The 13,364-nt window shown below is 35.5% G+C and overlaps 1 protein-coding gene across 2 annotated transcripts; it reads left to right on the top strand.

The window, feature by feature from the left end:
- Nucleotides 1–629: 629 nt before the first annotated feature.
- Nucleotides 630–11,980, top strand: LOC149533806 (putative galactinol--sucrose galactosyltransferase 2). 2 transcript variants are annotated; one of them, XM_089802956.1, is made up of 14 exons: nt 630–1,365; nt 4,614–4,873; nt 5,125–5,215; nt 5,328–5,376; nt 5,616–5,707; nt 5,872–5,979; nt 6,437–6,565; nt 6,672–7,082; nt 9,116–9,257; nt 9,352–9,419; nt 9,625–9,759; nt 9,882–10,099; nt 11,120–11,208; nt 11,518–11,980. In XM_089802956.1, the coding sequence occupies exons 1-14, from the start codon at nt 1,184–1,186 to the stop codon at nt 11,812–11,814; spliced, it is 2,271 nt and encodes a 756-aa protein (XP_089659082.1). In that variant the 5' UTR covers nt 630–1,183; the 3' UTR covers nt 11,815–11,980. The 2 variants fall into 2 exon arrangements, with proteins under 2 accessions (XP_089659082.1, XP_089659083.1); XM_089802957.1 differs by lacking the exons at nt 11,120–11,208; nt 11,518–11,980 and adding an exon at nt 10,897–10,937 and having other exon boundaries at nt 800–1,365.
- The last annotated feature ends 1,384 nt before the right edge of the window (nt 11,981–13,364 follow it).

Here is a 13,364-nt window from a genome sequence, read left to right as displayed (position 1 = left end):
TTAACTCTAACTCTAATTCTAAACCTAACCCTAACTATAACCCTAACAAGATTCGTAATCCTAAAAATAACCCTAGCCCTAACTCTAATGCTAATCTCGACTCTAATTGTAACTCTATTCCTAACCGTAACTCTAACCCTATCCATAACTCAAACCCTAACAATAGCCCCAACCCTAGCACTAACCCTAACCCTAACTATAACTCTACTCTTCAATATAACATTTTACGTAACAATATGTTTAAAATAAAATTGAATTAAAGTGATGCAAATAAACACCATATATAGAATTTTAAAAAAATATATTCAAGAATAATTTTATAGTAAGTTTACACTATTACATTTTTATAGTAAGTTTATACAAATGTATTTAAAAAGAAATAAATAATTTAGCACTAACCTTAAAAAAAATAGAAAAAAATTTAAAAATACTTTCCCTGTTGCGCCGCAGTTGCCACTAGCTTATATATACCTTTATATATATTACGCCGAGAGTAATCGTTCTCAAGGCACCTATTTTCATTTTCATAAATTCCAATTGTGATTAAAATAACCTTGGGATTAAATGAAAATAGGCGCCTCGATTACTCTCGGGGTAATATATATAGAAATATATATAAGCTAGTCAGTATTTCAGTCCTTTGCGACACAATTTTAACTATTTAAAAATCTATGAGTACTCAGTACTCAGAAGCTTTCAGATCTCTAGAAATTTAATTAATTGAATATTACGAATATACAATTCAAACTTGCATACCTGCTAATTCAATAAAAACCCATGAAAGTTTCTTCCCATACGAATGTATTGCCGCGGCAAGGAATCACGTAGTCACCAAATTTTAAACTACTTTGTCAATTCTTGTTGCATAGTGATCTCCACGATTCCTGAATCTGCTGTGGAAGACCAGAATCTCGACGAAGATGAATAAAGGAATTGAAAAATGCAAAAGATGTTCTATCCGGAACTTTCCGAGTGTCCCATGGATAAGGGCAACACGTCAGCTATTCAGCAACGACTTTCCTGTGTATCAGACAGCTTGTGGTTGTCTGAAAAATATCGACCTAAAATTCATCTACCGTCCATCATCTATATATACGTCCTCTTTTCTCCTCAAATAACAACTACATAGTTAAGAGGGGTTTTTTTCAGGTTATTGCGGGTATTCATTTTACTTTTCGAGATCATGACGATGGGGTCGGCCTTTGAAATCAGCGAAGGGAATCTGATTATACAAGGGAAAGTTGTGCTCACGGAAGTTCCCCACAATGTATTGCTGTCAAAAGACGAGCCGTCACATTCTGTGTTCCTCGGAGCAAAATCCTCTCATCCCAGCAGTCGCCATGTCTTCAAGCTTGGACAACTCCAGTATTTTCCAATCCTTCTCTTTTAATTTGTTGGTTACATCTTTTTCCTTAATGATTAATCTCTAATTTTAAGCTCTCTATGGTTTCTGTAATCATCTTCCTCTTTGATTATATATAGGCCATATTTTAGGGATCTCCGCTATATAATGTTATTACCCATCTTTTAGGTATCTTCATTTTTACGGTGTCTGGACTAATTCACTTATAGAGGCTAGTAGCTCTGTGGTAGAAATGCCTCCACCTAGCCTATGAAAGGTTTTCAATCCCCTATCAGATCCATGAGCATTTGAATATTAGATAATGAACTAACCTGGCGTAATTGTTATTTGAAATCCATTGGCTAATCCTGAATGGAGTATGAAATTAAGGTAGATCTAAAATAAGTTATAATCTAAATATTGGAAAAATAGAACAGCAGTAAAAAAGAAGAAAAGAAAGAACTTTCAGCTTGTTTTATTGAATAATAGATGTCAATTTATACAATAGCTTGTCTCAACAACATTCCTAAATGACTGCTAATTAGATTGACAACAAACTACTTCATGATTGACAACACACACATAAACTTGACACTAACTGAAACTAATGCACACCTAAGTCAACACATCTATAATAAGAACTTGATTCAAACTAAAACTCTTTGACTCAATCCTAAACTAAAGTTGTGTTGCTAGGAACTCAACAAGGCTTGCCACATGTGCAACAATTATTATTGACTACCATTGGAACATTAACTCCAACAACCCCAGTTAATGTGACAACTAAAGGAAACATTATCTAGAAATTATACTTTGAAAATAGGTCATAGAGGAGTAAGACTTTCTCATAGTTATGTAGCTATAATCTAGCTTCGAAACACCATTGGATAAACCATCTTCACATGAAATGTCTCATAGCCCTTGTAAAGGTACGATACCAAGCTTTCAGACTTTCAGATCTCCCTGAACTATTGGACACACCATCTCCACATGGAATGCCTCATAACCCTCTTAAAGGTATAGCTTCTCCGATCCCATAGCACCTCAAACTATTCGAGCGTACATCTAGCCTCAACCACATCTTTTCCTATTTTTCAAAGCGTTGATCACTTCAAAATCAAACAATTTTTTCAATGAAAACATAATCATCTTGTGGTTCTTCTCCTGCCCTCATCTTCTTAACAACTTCTCTAATAGACAAAATTTAATAGGAAGATAGCTCTGATGCCATATTGGGAAAATAGAACAGCAGTAAAAAAGAAGAGAAGAAAGAACTTTCAGCTTGTTTTATTGAATAATAGATGTCAATTTATACAATAGCTTGATTCAACAACATTCTTAAATGACTGCTAATTAGATTGACAACAAACTACATCACGATTGACAACACACACATAAACTTGACACTAACTGAAACTTATGTACACCTAACTCAACACATCTACAATAAGAACTTGATTCAAACTAAAACTCTTTGACTCAATCCTAAACTAAAGTCGTGTTGCCAGGAACTCAACAAGGCTTGCCACATGTGCAACAGTTATTATTGACTATTGTTGGAACATTAACTCCAACAACCCCACTTAATGTGACAACTAAAGGAAACATTATCTAGAAATTATACTTTGAAAATAGGTCATAGTGGAGTAAGACTTTTTCATAGTTATGCAGCTATCATTTAGCTTTGAAACACCATTGGACAAACCATCTTCACATGAAATGTCTCATAGCCCTTGTAAAGGTATGATACCAAGCTTCCAGATTTTCAGATCTCCCTGAACTATTGGACACACCATCTCCACATGGAATGCCTCATAATCCTTTGAAAGGTATAGTTTCTCTGATCCCATAGCACCTCAAACTATTCGAGCATACATCTAGCCTCAACCACATCTTTTGCTATTTTTTGAAAGCATTGATCTCTTCAAAATCAAACAATTTTTTCAATGAAAACATAATCATTCGGTGGTTCTTCTCCTGGCCTCATCTTCTTAACAACTTTTCTAATAGACAAAATTAAATAGGAAGATAGCTTTGATACCATATTGGAAAAATAGAACAGCAGTAAAAAAGAAAGAGAAGAAAGAACTTTCAGCTTGTTTTATTGAATAATAGATGCCAATTTATACAATAGCTTAACAACATTCCTAAATGACTGCTAATTAGATTGACAACAAACTACTTCATGATTGACAACACTCACAAACTTGACACTAACTGAAACTTATGATACCTAATTCAACACATCTACAATAAGAACTTGATTCAAACTAAAACTCTTTGACTCAATCCTAAACTAAAGTTGTGTTGCTAGGAACTCAACAAGGCTTGCCACATGTGCAACAATTATTATTGACTACCGTTGGCACATTAACTCCAACACTAAACCCCATCTTGTCAAGCTGGTTTATTCTGAACTCGGTAGCAAACCAAGTTAGCCTAGGTGTGATTGAAACTCCACCGTTTCGCTGTTTTATCCCAAAATGAGGTAGGAAACTAAGATATCTTAGTTTGATCGAACTATAAACATTAAACTGGCTTATCCTGAAATAGGTAGCAAACTAAGGATGAGAGAAAATCCATTAGGGCCCGTTTGGTGAGTGGAGTAGGAATACATATTCTGGAATACGTATTCTGGAATAGAACGTATTCCTGTTCTCTGTTTGGTTCAGCCAATATTTGATGGGAATTCGTGCACCCGAAAATTTATGTTTTCTAAAAAAAAAAAATGGAATAGGAATACCTATTCCAATACCACCTATTTTGGTGGAATTGCAAAACCCCATTTTTGGGCCAAAAATGGAATACGTATTCCATTTTTACTTCGTATTCCAATCCCGTTTTGGTGCATCCAAACAAGGAATTCGAAATTTTTGGAATACGTATTCCAGAATACGTATTCCTATTCCGCTCACCAAACGGGCTCTTAGTAACACTGTTAAGCTTTGTTATCCTTATTGGAATAGCAAAACTAAGCCAACCATTACAATATAAACTCCAGTTTTAAGCTGTCTTATACTGAATTGTTTGCCAAACTAAGCTAATCTACTTATGATCTGAACCCCATTATTAAGTTGGATTGATCCTGAAATAGTAGAATCATTGAAATGTATGAGAGATGCATTCTAATGAGGCACTATTTTCAAAGAAGGGCCATGAAAGTTGATTCAACAAGCAACTGATTCATCAAAACACTATTTCCTGATGCTGCAACAAAAATCAATTTTCTGTTTCAGGTAATTGACTTCTTTGATTTTCTAATGATTTGCAGGGGATATAGGCTGATGTGCTTGTTCCGCTTCAAGTTATGGTGGTTGCTACCTCATGTGGGGAACTGTGGCAAGAATATACCTGTGGAATCACAGATGTTGTTGTTAGAGGCCAGACAAGAGTGTGCTGTGGATCAGAATAATGTGGACTACACCTCCGATGATGTATTCTATATCCTATTTTTGCCTGTCTTGGAGGGTTCTTTCAGAAGCAGTCTACAGGGTAATGAGGCAAATGATTTAGAACTATGTGTAGAAAGCGGTGAGTTTTTATTGAAGAATTAATTCCAACTACCCCCAATTATAATACTATACATTAATGGAAAATGATTCTATTATATGAACACTGCAGAAGAGTCAAAAGATAAGAGGAGACTATAGTAAATACCAAATATAGGAGCCAATATATAGAATGCAATGAATGCATGTTTTTAAACTTGTTTCATGATGTTAGCGTCTGATCTTTTGTGATTCTAATCAATTCCTTCAACTTAATGTATACGCTCTCCTTAGGAGACCCTGCTGTGCAAACTACACAGGCATTGCAGGCTGTGTTTGTCAATGCAGGGGAGAATCCATTTGAGCTCATAACCGATTCTTTCAAGTAAGCCCATGAAATCAAATATTTTAGTTTACGACACTTGCGTATAGGATTTTCTTGACAATTCTTCTCTCATAACTACGTAACCTATTATCAAACTTCTGTTGAATGACAGGGCTCTGCAGAAGCAAAGGGGCACATTCGTTCAATGTGAAAGGAAGAAGGTATGCATATTTTACTGACCTGTCAGAGTTTCATTTAATGGAAGACAATGATTTGAGGTATTGTTGAATAAAAGTGGCCACGGGAATCATATTTCTAATTTCTTTAAACCTGTGGAAAGGAATTACAGTAGTAAGAGAGGAAGCTATCCGGATACCTCAGAGACAAGTCTTTGATAAATTTGGGTATAACTGAGGATTTCATCTTGTTAGATTGATTTCATATTGGCTCCCTTCAACAGATGCCCGGAATCCTTGATTGGTTTGGGTGGTGTACGTGGGATGCATTCTACACTGATGTCAATCCAGAGGGAATATCTCAAGGTTTGCAAAGGTGATTCTTAATCATGAACTGTTATGGCTCTTAATGTGCATATTCATTTTCTCTTCTCATAGCTCTGAAGTCTGAAGTTCTTACCACTTTGGTCCTTTGTTCTTAGTCTATAACCATAGATTGAAACAAAAGTTCACGTGTTCACCATTGGTTATTATGATCAGCTTGGCAGAAGGAGGTACTCCAGCAAGGTTCCTTATAATTGACGATGGCTGGCAAGAAACAATCAATGAATTCAAAATAGAAGGACAACCATTTATTGAGGGCACCCAGTAAGTTTCATAATCTGTTCTCAAAGGAAAATCTTTAATGTCTAACTATAAGCAGAGTTGGCTGACAAATACTGTGTCATGCCAGGAAGACAATATTATATTAAAAGGGAATGACCTTTTAAAGCATAAAAAAGATTCAGACAAACATGGTAGAAATATTTCCATCAAAACTTAGAAAATTAGACAATTCTTCTGAAGTATATTCTTTGTTATTCTAACTGATTATTTAAACCAGTGATCAAATATTCAATTAACAACTAGAAGTCAGATAGAGCACTCTCTACTCTAGCCTAGATTTAAAAGAGCAAGGAATTGTATGTGCTATCCAAGTCAGCTTCGTAATGTATGTATTTTCAGTATTTCTCTATGTTTTCTTTATTCGGCGGAGCCTCTGTTTTGGATACCAAGGGATAAAACAAATCTTTTCAATGTCTGACAACCTTTTTGGCAATCCCAGGTTTGCAACAAGGCTTGTTGATATCAAGGAAAATAAAAAGTTCCGGAAACATGGTCAAGAAGGTTCTGAAGAATTGGTTGATGGTTTGCATGGTATTGTTAAGCATCTCAAAGAAACCTACGACCTCAAGTAAATGATCTTAATCTGCGTTCCTTCATATTCAAAGAGTCTGGTATAGAAAAGCACTTTCTATTAATTACTGAAAACTTGCAACATTTTTTTCCCATTTTTTCAGGTATGTGTATGTATGGCATGCCCTGGCAGGTTACTGGGGTGGTCTTCTTCCATATGCTCCAAATCTAAAGAAATATGAAGTAACCTTAAAGTATCCAGTACAATCACCAGGAAATTTAAGCAACCTGCATGATGTAGCCATGGACAGTATGGAAAAATATGGAATTGGAATCATTAACCCCGACAAGATTGGGGAATTTTATGATGATTTGCATAGATATCTTTCTTCAGCAGGAATAGATGGTGTCAAGGTAGATGTGCAAAATCTAATTGAAACCCTTGGTGCCGGATTTGGAGGCCGAGTATCTCTAACTCAAAAATTCCAACACGCATTGGAAGATTCTATAGCCAGGAACTTCTCTGAAAATGCTTGCATATCTTGTATGAGCCACAACACTGATTCAATTTACAGGTATGTCTTTCTTCACTTACACCATAGACAACTACGGTGCTTTTCTATTTATGGCTTTTGATTTTGTTGTTGAACAGTCTGGATGGGAACTTACATGGAATTAACTTCTTAAAAGGCCTTGGGTTCATGTGTCTCTTTGGTTCATTTCTTTCGTACATGAAGGAATCATTTCTATTACCCCCAAAAAAACTTTTCAATGAAGGGAAACAGACTAATGTTTTCAGAGGAATTGCTTCCTACCCGACTAAAAAACTCGGAAAATTCTAAAATGGCAATGTGGTAGGTAGTTTCTCAACAGTCTCCTACATTTTGTGTTTTTAGATACTGAAACCTCTGCTTCCGAGACATAGTAATTGTTAAGTTTTCTTGTTCATATTTCTTTGATTTGTTGATCCAGAATTATTCTCATCTGAGCATGTGAACTCAAAATCAGAAGCAAAACTTGCTCTTATGCTTTGAACTTTGACTGCTGGAGGGCAGATTAAATCCCTAAAATGTTTTGCAAGAGCATAGGTAAACCATTGATTTTGGGGTCAGATTTTGAATTAGGGAAAATGTATGGGATTTGTTTGGTCTCACATTATTTTTGCTCAGATACTTTTATGCTAAGGCCTACCTAGTGGCTGTAAAATTTTCACAGTTGCTTCTTTAAAAGGAGCTTATATTATTGATGAATATCTTTGAAGAAAAATTAACGACGGTTGATCGGATTTCTCATCTTCCTGCCTAAAGCTACGCTCAATGCTAAAGAATTTGCAGAAACTTCTCCAATATTTGCCACTCTTCCGGAGAATATTCTAGACCTACACTTATAATATAAGATAAGATAATAATATTAATGTCCACGAAAAACCAAACAGAGGTTTATGGGACTGAGCATACAAACAAAAGAGCCGGCCAAAGCAGAAGCACTAAACGGTGACAGAGAAGAAACAAAAGCCAGAAACAGTAAAAGAAAGGACACAAGATAAGGACTAAGGATCCTACCTTGTCACAAAGAAGTCAGCAATAGAAGGGTAAACCCTTGGACGATATGTAGTCATAGACTTCCGTGTAGAACCATTGTAGGACTGTCGCTGCCTGGAGAGACTGGTGCAGTGTCTAACCGATCTGGAATGAGAAGTACTGGAAGGCCTTTTCAGACCCCGCGGAGGAGACAAGGGAAAGAAAAAGGCAGTAATGAGCTGGCCTGAAGTACGCCTCTGAGGTATAAAAGACTGTAAGGTAATCTCTCGAAGATGGGTGGCCTCTTGAAGATAAAGTGCAAGACACTGCTGATCAATGTAATTGAAGAACATCGAGAGAGAAGAACAATCTCTGAAAAGGCAGTAAAATCTCCCTCTGATCTCATAGTATAGAGGACATCAAAAAATGAAGTGGATCTCAGTCTCAACCTCTGCCAAAGTACACAATTGACATAACCGATCAGCACGATCCATATGGTGATCAGTCTGAGCCCGGAGGTGGTGAGAACCAACCCTGAATGAGCACAAAGAACATGATATTTCATCAAAAATTTAACACAACGCAGACAGTAGTTAAAATATAATCATAATTTTGTATTGTATTTTTATCAGGATAGTTCCACTGAGTTTTATTCTACTCAATTCTTCCCAGCATATTTTCGTTTGTATGAAATTCTCCATGAAGTATAGCCAAGTTTAAATCCTCAATGTTGAAAGGCAAAATATATAATAATATAAAACTTTATATACTGCCTTTCTTTAAAGGAGCAAATCTCAGCTGGCAATTTCCATTTAGATAGCAATACAAAATAATCTGTGACAGAAGAAGATTACTTTTCAAGGTATCATAGTGATGAAACTCAATCCATGGAAATAATTAACTTGGAGGACTTTTCTGCACTATTTACCATCATTTCATTATATTTCTTCTCACTGCATTTTTTTTCTGATAATCCAACCTCAGAAGATATATAAAATTATACATATTTAACAGATTAACATTGTTTACCTGACCTAATTAGAAAACTCTGACTTCTAAGTTCTAACTCTGAGGAAGTGTTTAAGCAGTTCCAAGCAGACTGCTATTGTAAGAGCATCAGAGGATTTCATGCCAAGGAATCCAACATCACAAACTCTGCATATTACTTCTGTGGCCTTCAACAGCCTACTTTTGGGAGAGGTTATGCTGCCTGATTGGGATATGTTTCATGTAAGTATGAAATTTATATAGCAATGCCCTGTGGTTTAACAGAAAGCAATCTTAAGCATTTTCTGACCTAATTATTCTGTCATCTGAATTGTAGAGTAAACATGTTGCAGCAGAATATCATGCTGCGGCACGGGCTGTGGGAGGCTGTGGAATATATGTCAGGTATAAAGTTATACCATCTGACTGCTCACTGTTTTAGAGTAAGAGGTTGTGAGGTTTAACCCTTTTTAACTATGACCTTAGAATTTTAGAGTTCATTAGGGCTGTTGATCTTTGTGTGCACATGAATTTGTACTTACTGCTTATTATAGTATTGGTTCTCATGGACCGAGTAGAAGTTAACCAAAAAGCATCTTGAATCTTACAGTGATAGGCCTCACGATCATGACTTCAAGGTCCTGAAAAAGATCGTCCTCCCTGATGGATCAGTTCTCCGAGCAAGATTTCCTGGAAGGCCCACCCGAGATTGTCTCTTTGTTGATCCCGCAGGGGATAGGAAAAGGTGATTTTGATATCACTTACACTGTATAAGCCATGACTTTGTCTGTAGTTTATGTATTGTTCTGCTATTTTTCTACGATCATCTCTCACTTGTTTGAATATGTTTATGAGCTGGTTTTACAGCTTGCTTAAGATATGGAACATGAATGCATGCACAGGAGTTGTAGGGGTGTTCAATTGCCAAGGAGCTGGATGGTCAGATGAACATAAATGCATTGAGGCCTATGACCATCCTCCTGAATTTGTTACAGGGTGTGTCCGTCCATTAGATGTGGAATCTTTACAGGGTGTTGCAGAAGGAGAATGGAATGCGGATTGTGCAATGTATGCCCATAGTACAGGTCTGTCATTACAAAACATTTAATATTCTTTACTATGATATTTAAGTACCTACTCAAAAGTCTTTGAAAAATAGAATCAGGGATTAGTTCAAATTCAAGGTTTATATTGAACTACATACACTTGAAGTCTTGCCAATCTGAAAGTAGTCTTTGGGGTGCAAGTTCCTGGATGGTTTGTGGGGCTTCAAGGCATCCTAATGTTCTCTGGTTCAGATATCATATGTTTAGGACAAGAGGTCCTCTAGAAAACTAAAATATATGTAAGAAATTTAAAAAGATATATTAACTCTTATAAATAATCTTATAATTCTACAACAGCTCTAAAATAAAAATATTAACTGTTAAACAGCTAACTAAATGTTAGTAGTGGCATAGTATATCATATGTTTAGGACAAGAGATCCTCTAGAAAACTAAAATATATGTAAGAAATTTAAAAAGATATATTAACTCTTATAAATAATCTTATAATTCTACAACAGCTCTAAAATAAAAATATTAACTGTTAAACAGCCAACTAAATGTTAGTAGTGGCATAGTATGATGGTTAAGTTGTGGTGTTGTTGGATGCATAAATGGGGATGAGGTCCCTATTTACTTCATATCTTCATATATCATTAGAACCAAAATTCTAGTAAAGAAATGGCACTTTTGGAAACATGTACAAACGACGTAAACCTCAGTTATTATACACTAGGGGCCAAAATCGACATCCAAAAAATAGAACTCACTTTTCATTTTCTATTATCTAGCAAAAACAAACGGGTGGCTGCTTTTGTTTTTGCTCTCTTTTTACAGGAAACCTCACAAAACTCTGAAAAAAAAGATCTTCATATATCATTAGAACCAAAATTCTAGTAAAGAAATGGCACTCTTGGAAACATGTACAAATGATGTAAACCTCAGTTATAATACACTATGGGCCAAAATCAACATCCAAAAAATGGAGCTCACTTTTCATTTTCTATTATCTAGCGAAAAAAAATGGGTGGCTGATTTTGTTTTTGCTCTCTTTTTACAGGAAACCTCACAAAACTCTCAAAAAAAGGATCTTTGATGGTCTCGCTTAAGACTCTGGGATATGAAGTTTATACAGTTAGTCCCATAATGGTCAGTTTGACTGACTTTCTAGCTTTTCCTTCATTTCTGCAGTGCCTTTAATTCTATACGATATGGAGCTATAATGAATAGAAAAAATGTTGTATTTGTTTGGATTTTTCAAAGTAGAATTAATGGATTTTTACATTGACATTTTGGATCACATTCATGATCGATCATACTCTAGGATCCAAAATGTCGTTTACAAAGGTGGATGTAAACTACTGTTCCAAAATTTTCTCTGTACTCTCCAAAAATCCACTTTAATGAACAGTGAAAATCTGAATGCTAAATTGTATTTATTTGTGTAAATGTTTGCAGCATTATAAGAGTAATGTTTGTTTTGCACCTTTGGGACTCATTGATATGTATAATGCTGGAGGTGCTGTTGAGAGCATGGAGTGTATTGATGAAGACAGTAAGTCTTCAATTAAGATGAAAGTGAGAGGCTGTGGAAGATTTGGAGCATATACAAGCAAGAACCCAACAAGCTGCCTTGTGAATATGAAGCAAGTAGAACATTCTTATGAAAGTACGAATTGTTTACTAACTCTCGTTATTCCAACTTATGTTGTCTCAAACAAAATCACAAGTCAAGAAATTGAAGTTCAATTCTGAATTGTAACAGTGATTAATTCTGTTTGACTAGGAGATTGATGGCCTTAGATTTGTCCATGTGGGGAAATATTTTCACCCACCATTTAATAGTTTATATGTGATAACTTGGTCGATTGTTCAAAGATTGAAAATAAATACAAGTCTCATTATGTTGTCTCAAACAAAATCACAAGTCAAGAAATTGAAGTTCAATTCTGAGTTGCAACAGTGATTAATTCTGTTTGAGTAGGAGATTGATGGCCTTAGATTTGTCCATGTGGGGAAATACTTCCACCACCATTTAATAATAATTTCTATGTGATAACTTGGTTGATTGTTAAAAAAATTGAAAATAAATACGTCTCATGGATTTTGTTTGTTTGTTAAATAATCTTCTCACGGGATGGTTTAACTATTTGTTTTAGGATCTAAAACATTTTTGATATCATTCAACTGCAAATCAGGGGTGCTGGTCTTCGTAGAATTACAGGCTGAGGATTTAAAAACAGACAACACACTAATAGAAGAAAAACATCAATAACTACGTAGAAAAGAGTCACTGGTAAGTGGCCAAACAACCTATACACGACCAGTTTATCAATAGATAATAATAGCATTCAAATTTCAAATAGTTCCTGCTCCTAATACAGATAATACAAATTCCACAACCGCCATTGAAAATTCATCCTGGACATAGAGTCCAGTTTAGAAGACCAAATCAAAAAGTAAATGTTTTAAAGAACCTCACAGGGGCACAAGGTGGTAATAACCATCCACGACTTGAGCATTACAGGGGGACTTCATGTCATAGCCTGACTGATATAGCACATGGCTTTAGTCTGTAAGGAACTTGAACAAATCCTAGTAATTACCTTCGTTCTATGCATCCTCGCCTGAAACCTTTCACTACAGCAGACATGGGGAAGTAGCAGAACTTTACATAACCTGAAGACTGAACATAGAGAGATTCCCTATCATTCATTCCATCTCTAGAAAAATATTGTGCATAACCCTAAAACTGAACCTAAAAAATATATTTCCCTCCCATGTAGGGTATTGATCAACAATATTATGCAATAACAACATTCTTTTCCTTATGTTCTCTTATTCATCTTGACGATAGATCACAGAGTTTAATCCAAAACATCGATGCTAAAAAATCTCACAGTTGAAACCAGAAGTAGTATTTACAATTAACTCAAAAGATCCAAATGTTTTTATAAAAAAGTTCAAAAGTAATATTGAAATTTAACAAAACAATAAAGAAATAACAAAAACTGTAAATATTGAGCTAACACAACAACTGCAAGTACTTAACTAGCTCAGCAAATGCTGAGCTAACATAGCAAAGGCTATAAACGAGGTCGAAAGAGCTCCAAAATCAGGTCAACCTCGCTAGCTGAACTAGCACAACAAATGCTGAGCTAACATAGCAAAGGCTATAAACAGCCATGGAGGTTGAAAGAGCTCCAAACTCAGGTCGACCTTGCTAGCTTTAATCACTGAAGTAGGATGGTTTCTTGATCATTCTTCCAAACTCAGGTCAACCTTGCTAGCTTAATCACTGAAGT

This window comes from Cupressus sempervirens, chromosome 10 (assembly GCF_028749045.1).
Source record: "Cupressus sempervirens isolate cs-2001-9-10 chromosome 10, ASM2874904v1, whole genome shotgun sequence".
Lineage (NCBI taxonomy): Eukaryota > Viridiplantae > Streptophyta > Pinopsida > Cupressales > Cupressaceae > Cupressus > Cupressus sempervirens.
This window is presented reverse-complemented; position numbering and strand designations above follow the sequence as displayed.

Bases quoted from the DNA above. Each gene is read 5' to 3' on its own strand.
- LOC149533806 (XM_089802956.1), top strand. From the start codon at position 1,184: ATGACGATGGGGTCGGCCTTTGAAATCAGCGAAGGGAATCTGATTATA. The intron at 6,566-6,671 runs GTAAATGATCTT...CCATTTTTTCAG, and splicing joins AAAGAAACCTACGACCTCAA to GTATGTGTATGTATGGCATG. The intron at 9,760-9,881 runs GTGATTTTGATA...CTGGTTTTACAG, and splicing joins CCCGCAGGGGATAGGAAAAG to CTTGCTTAAGATATGGAACA.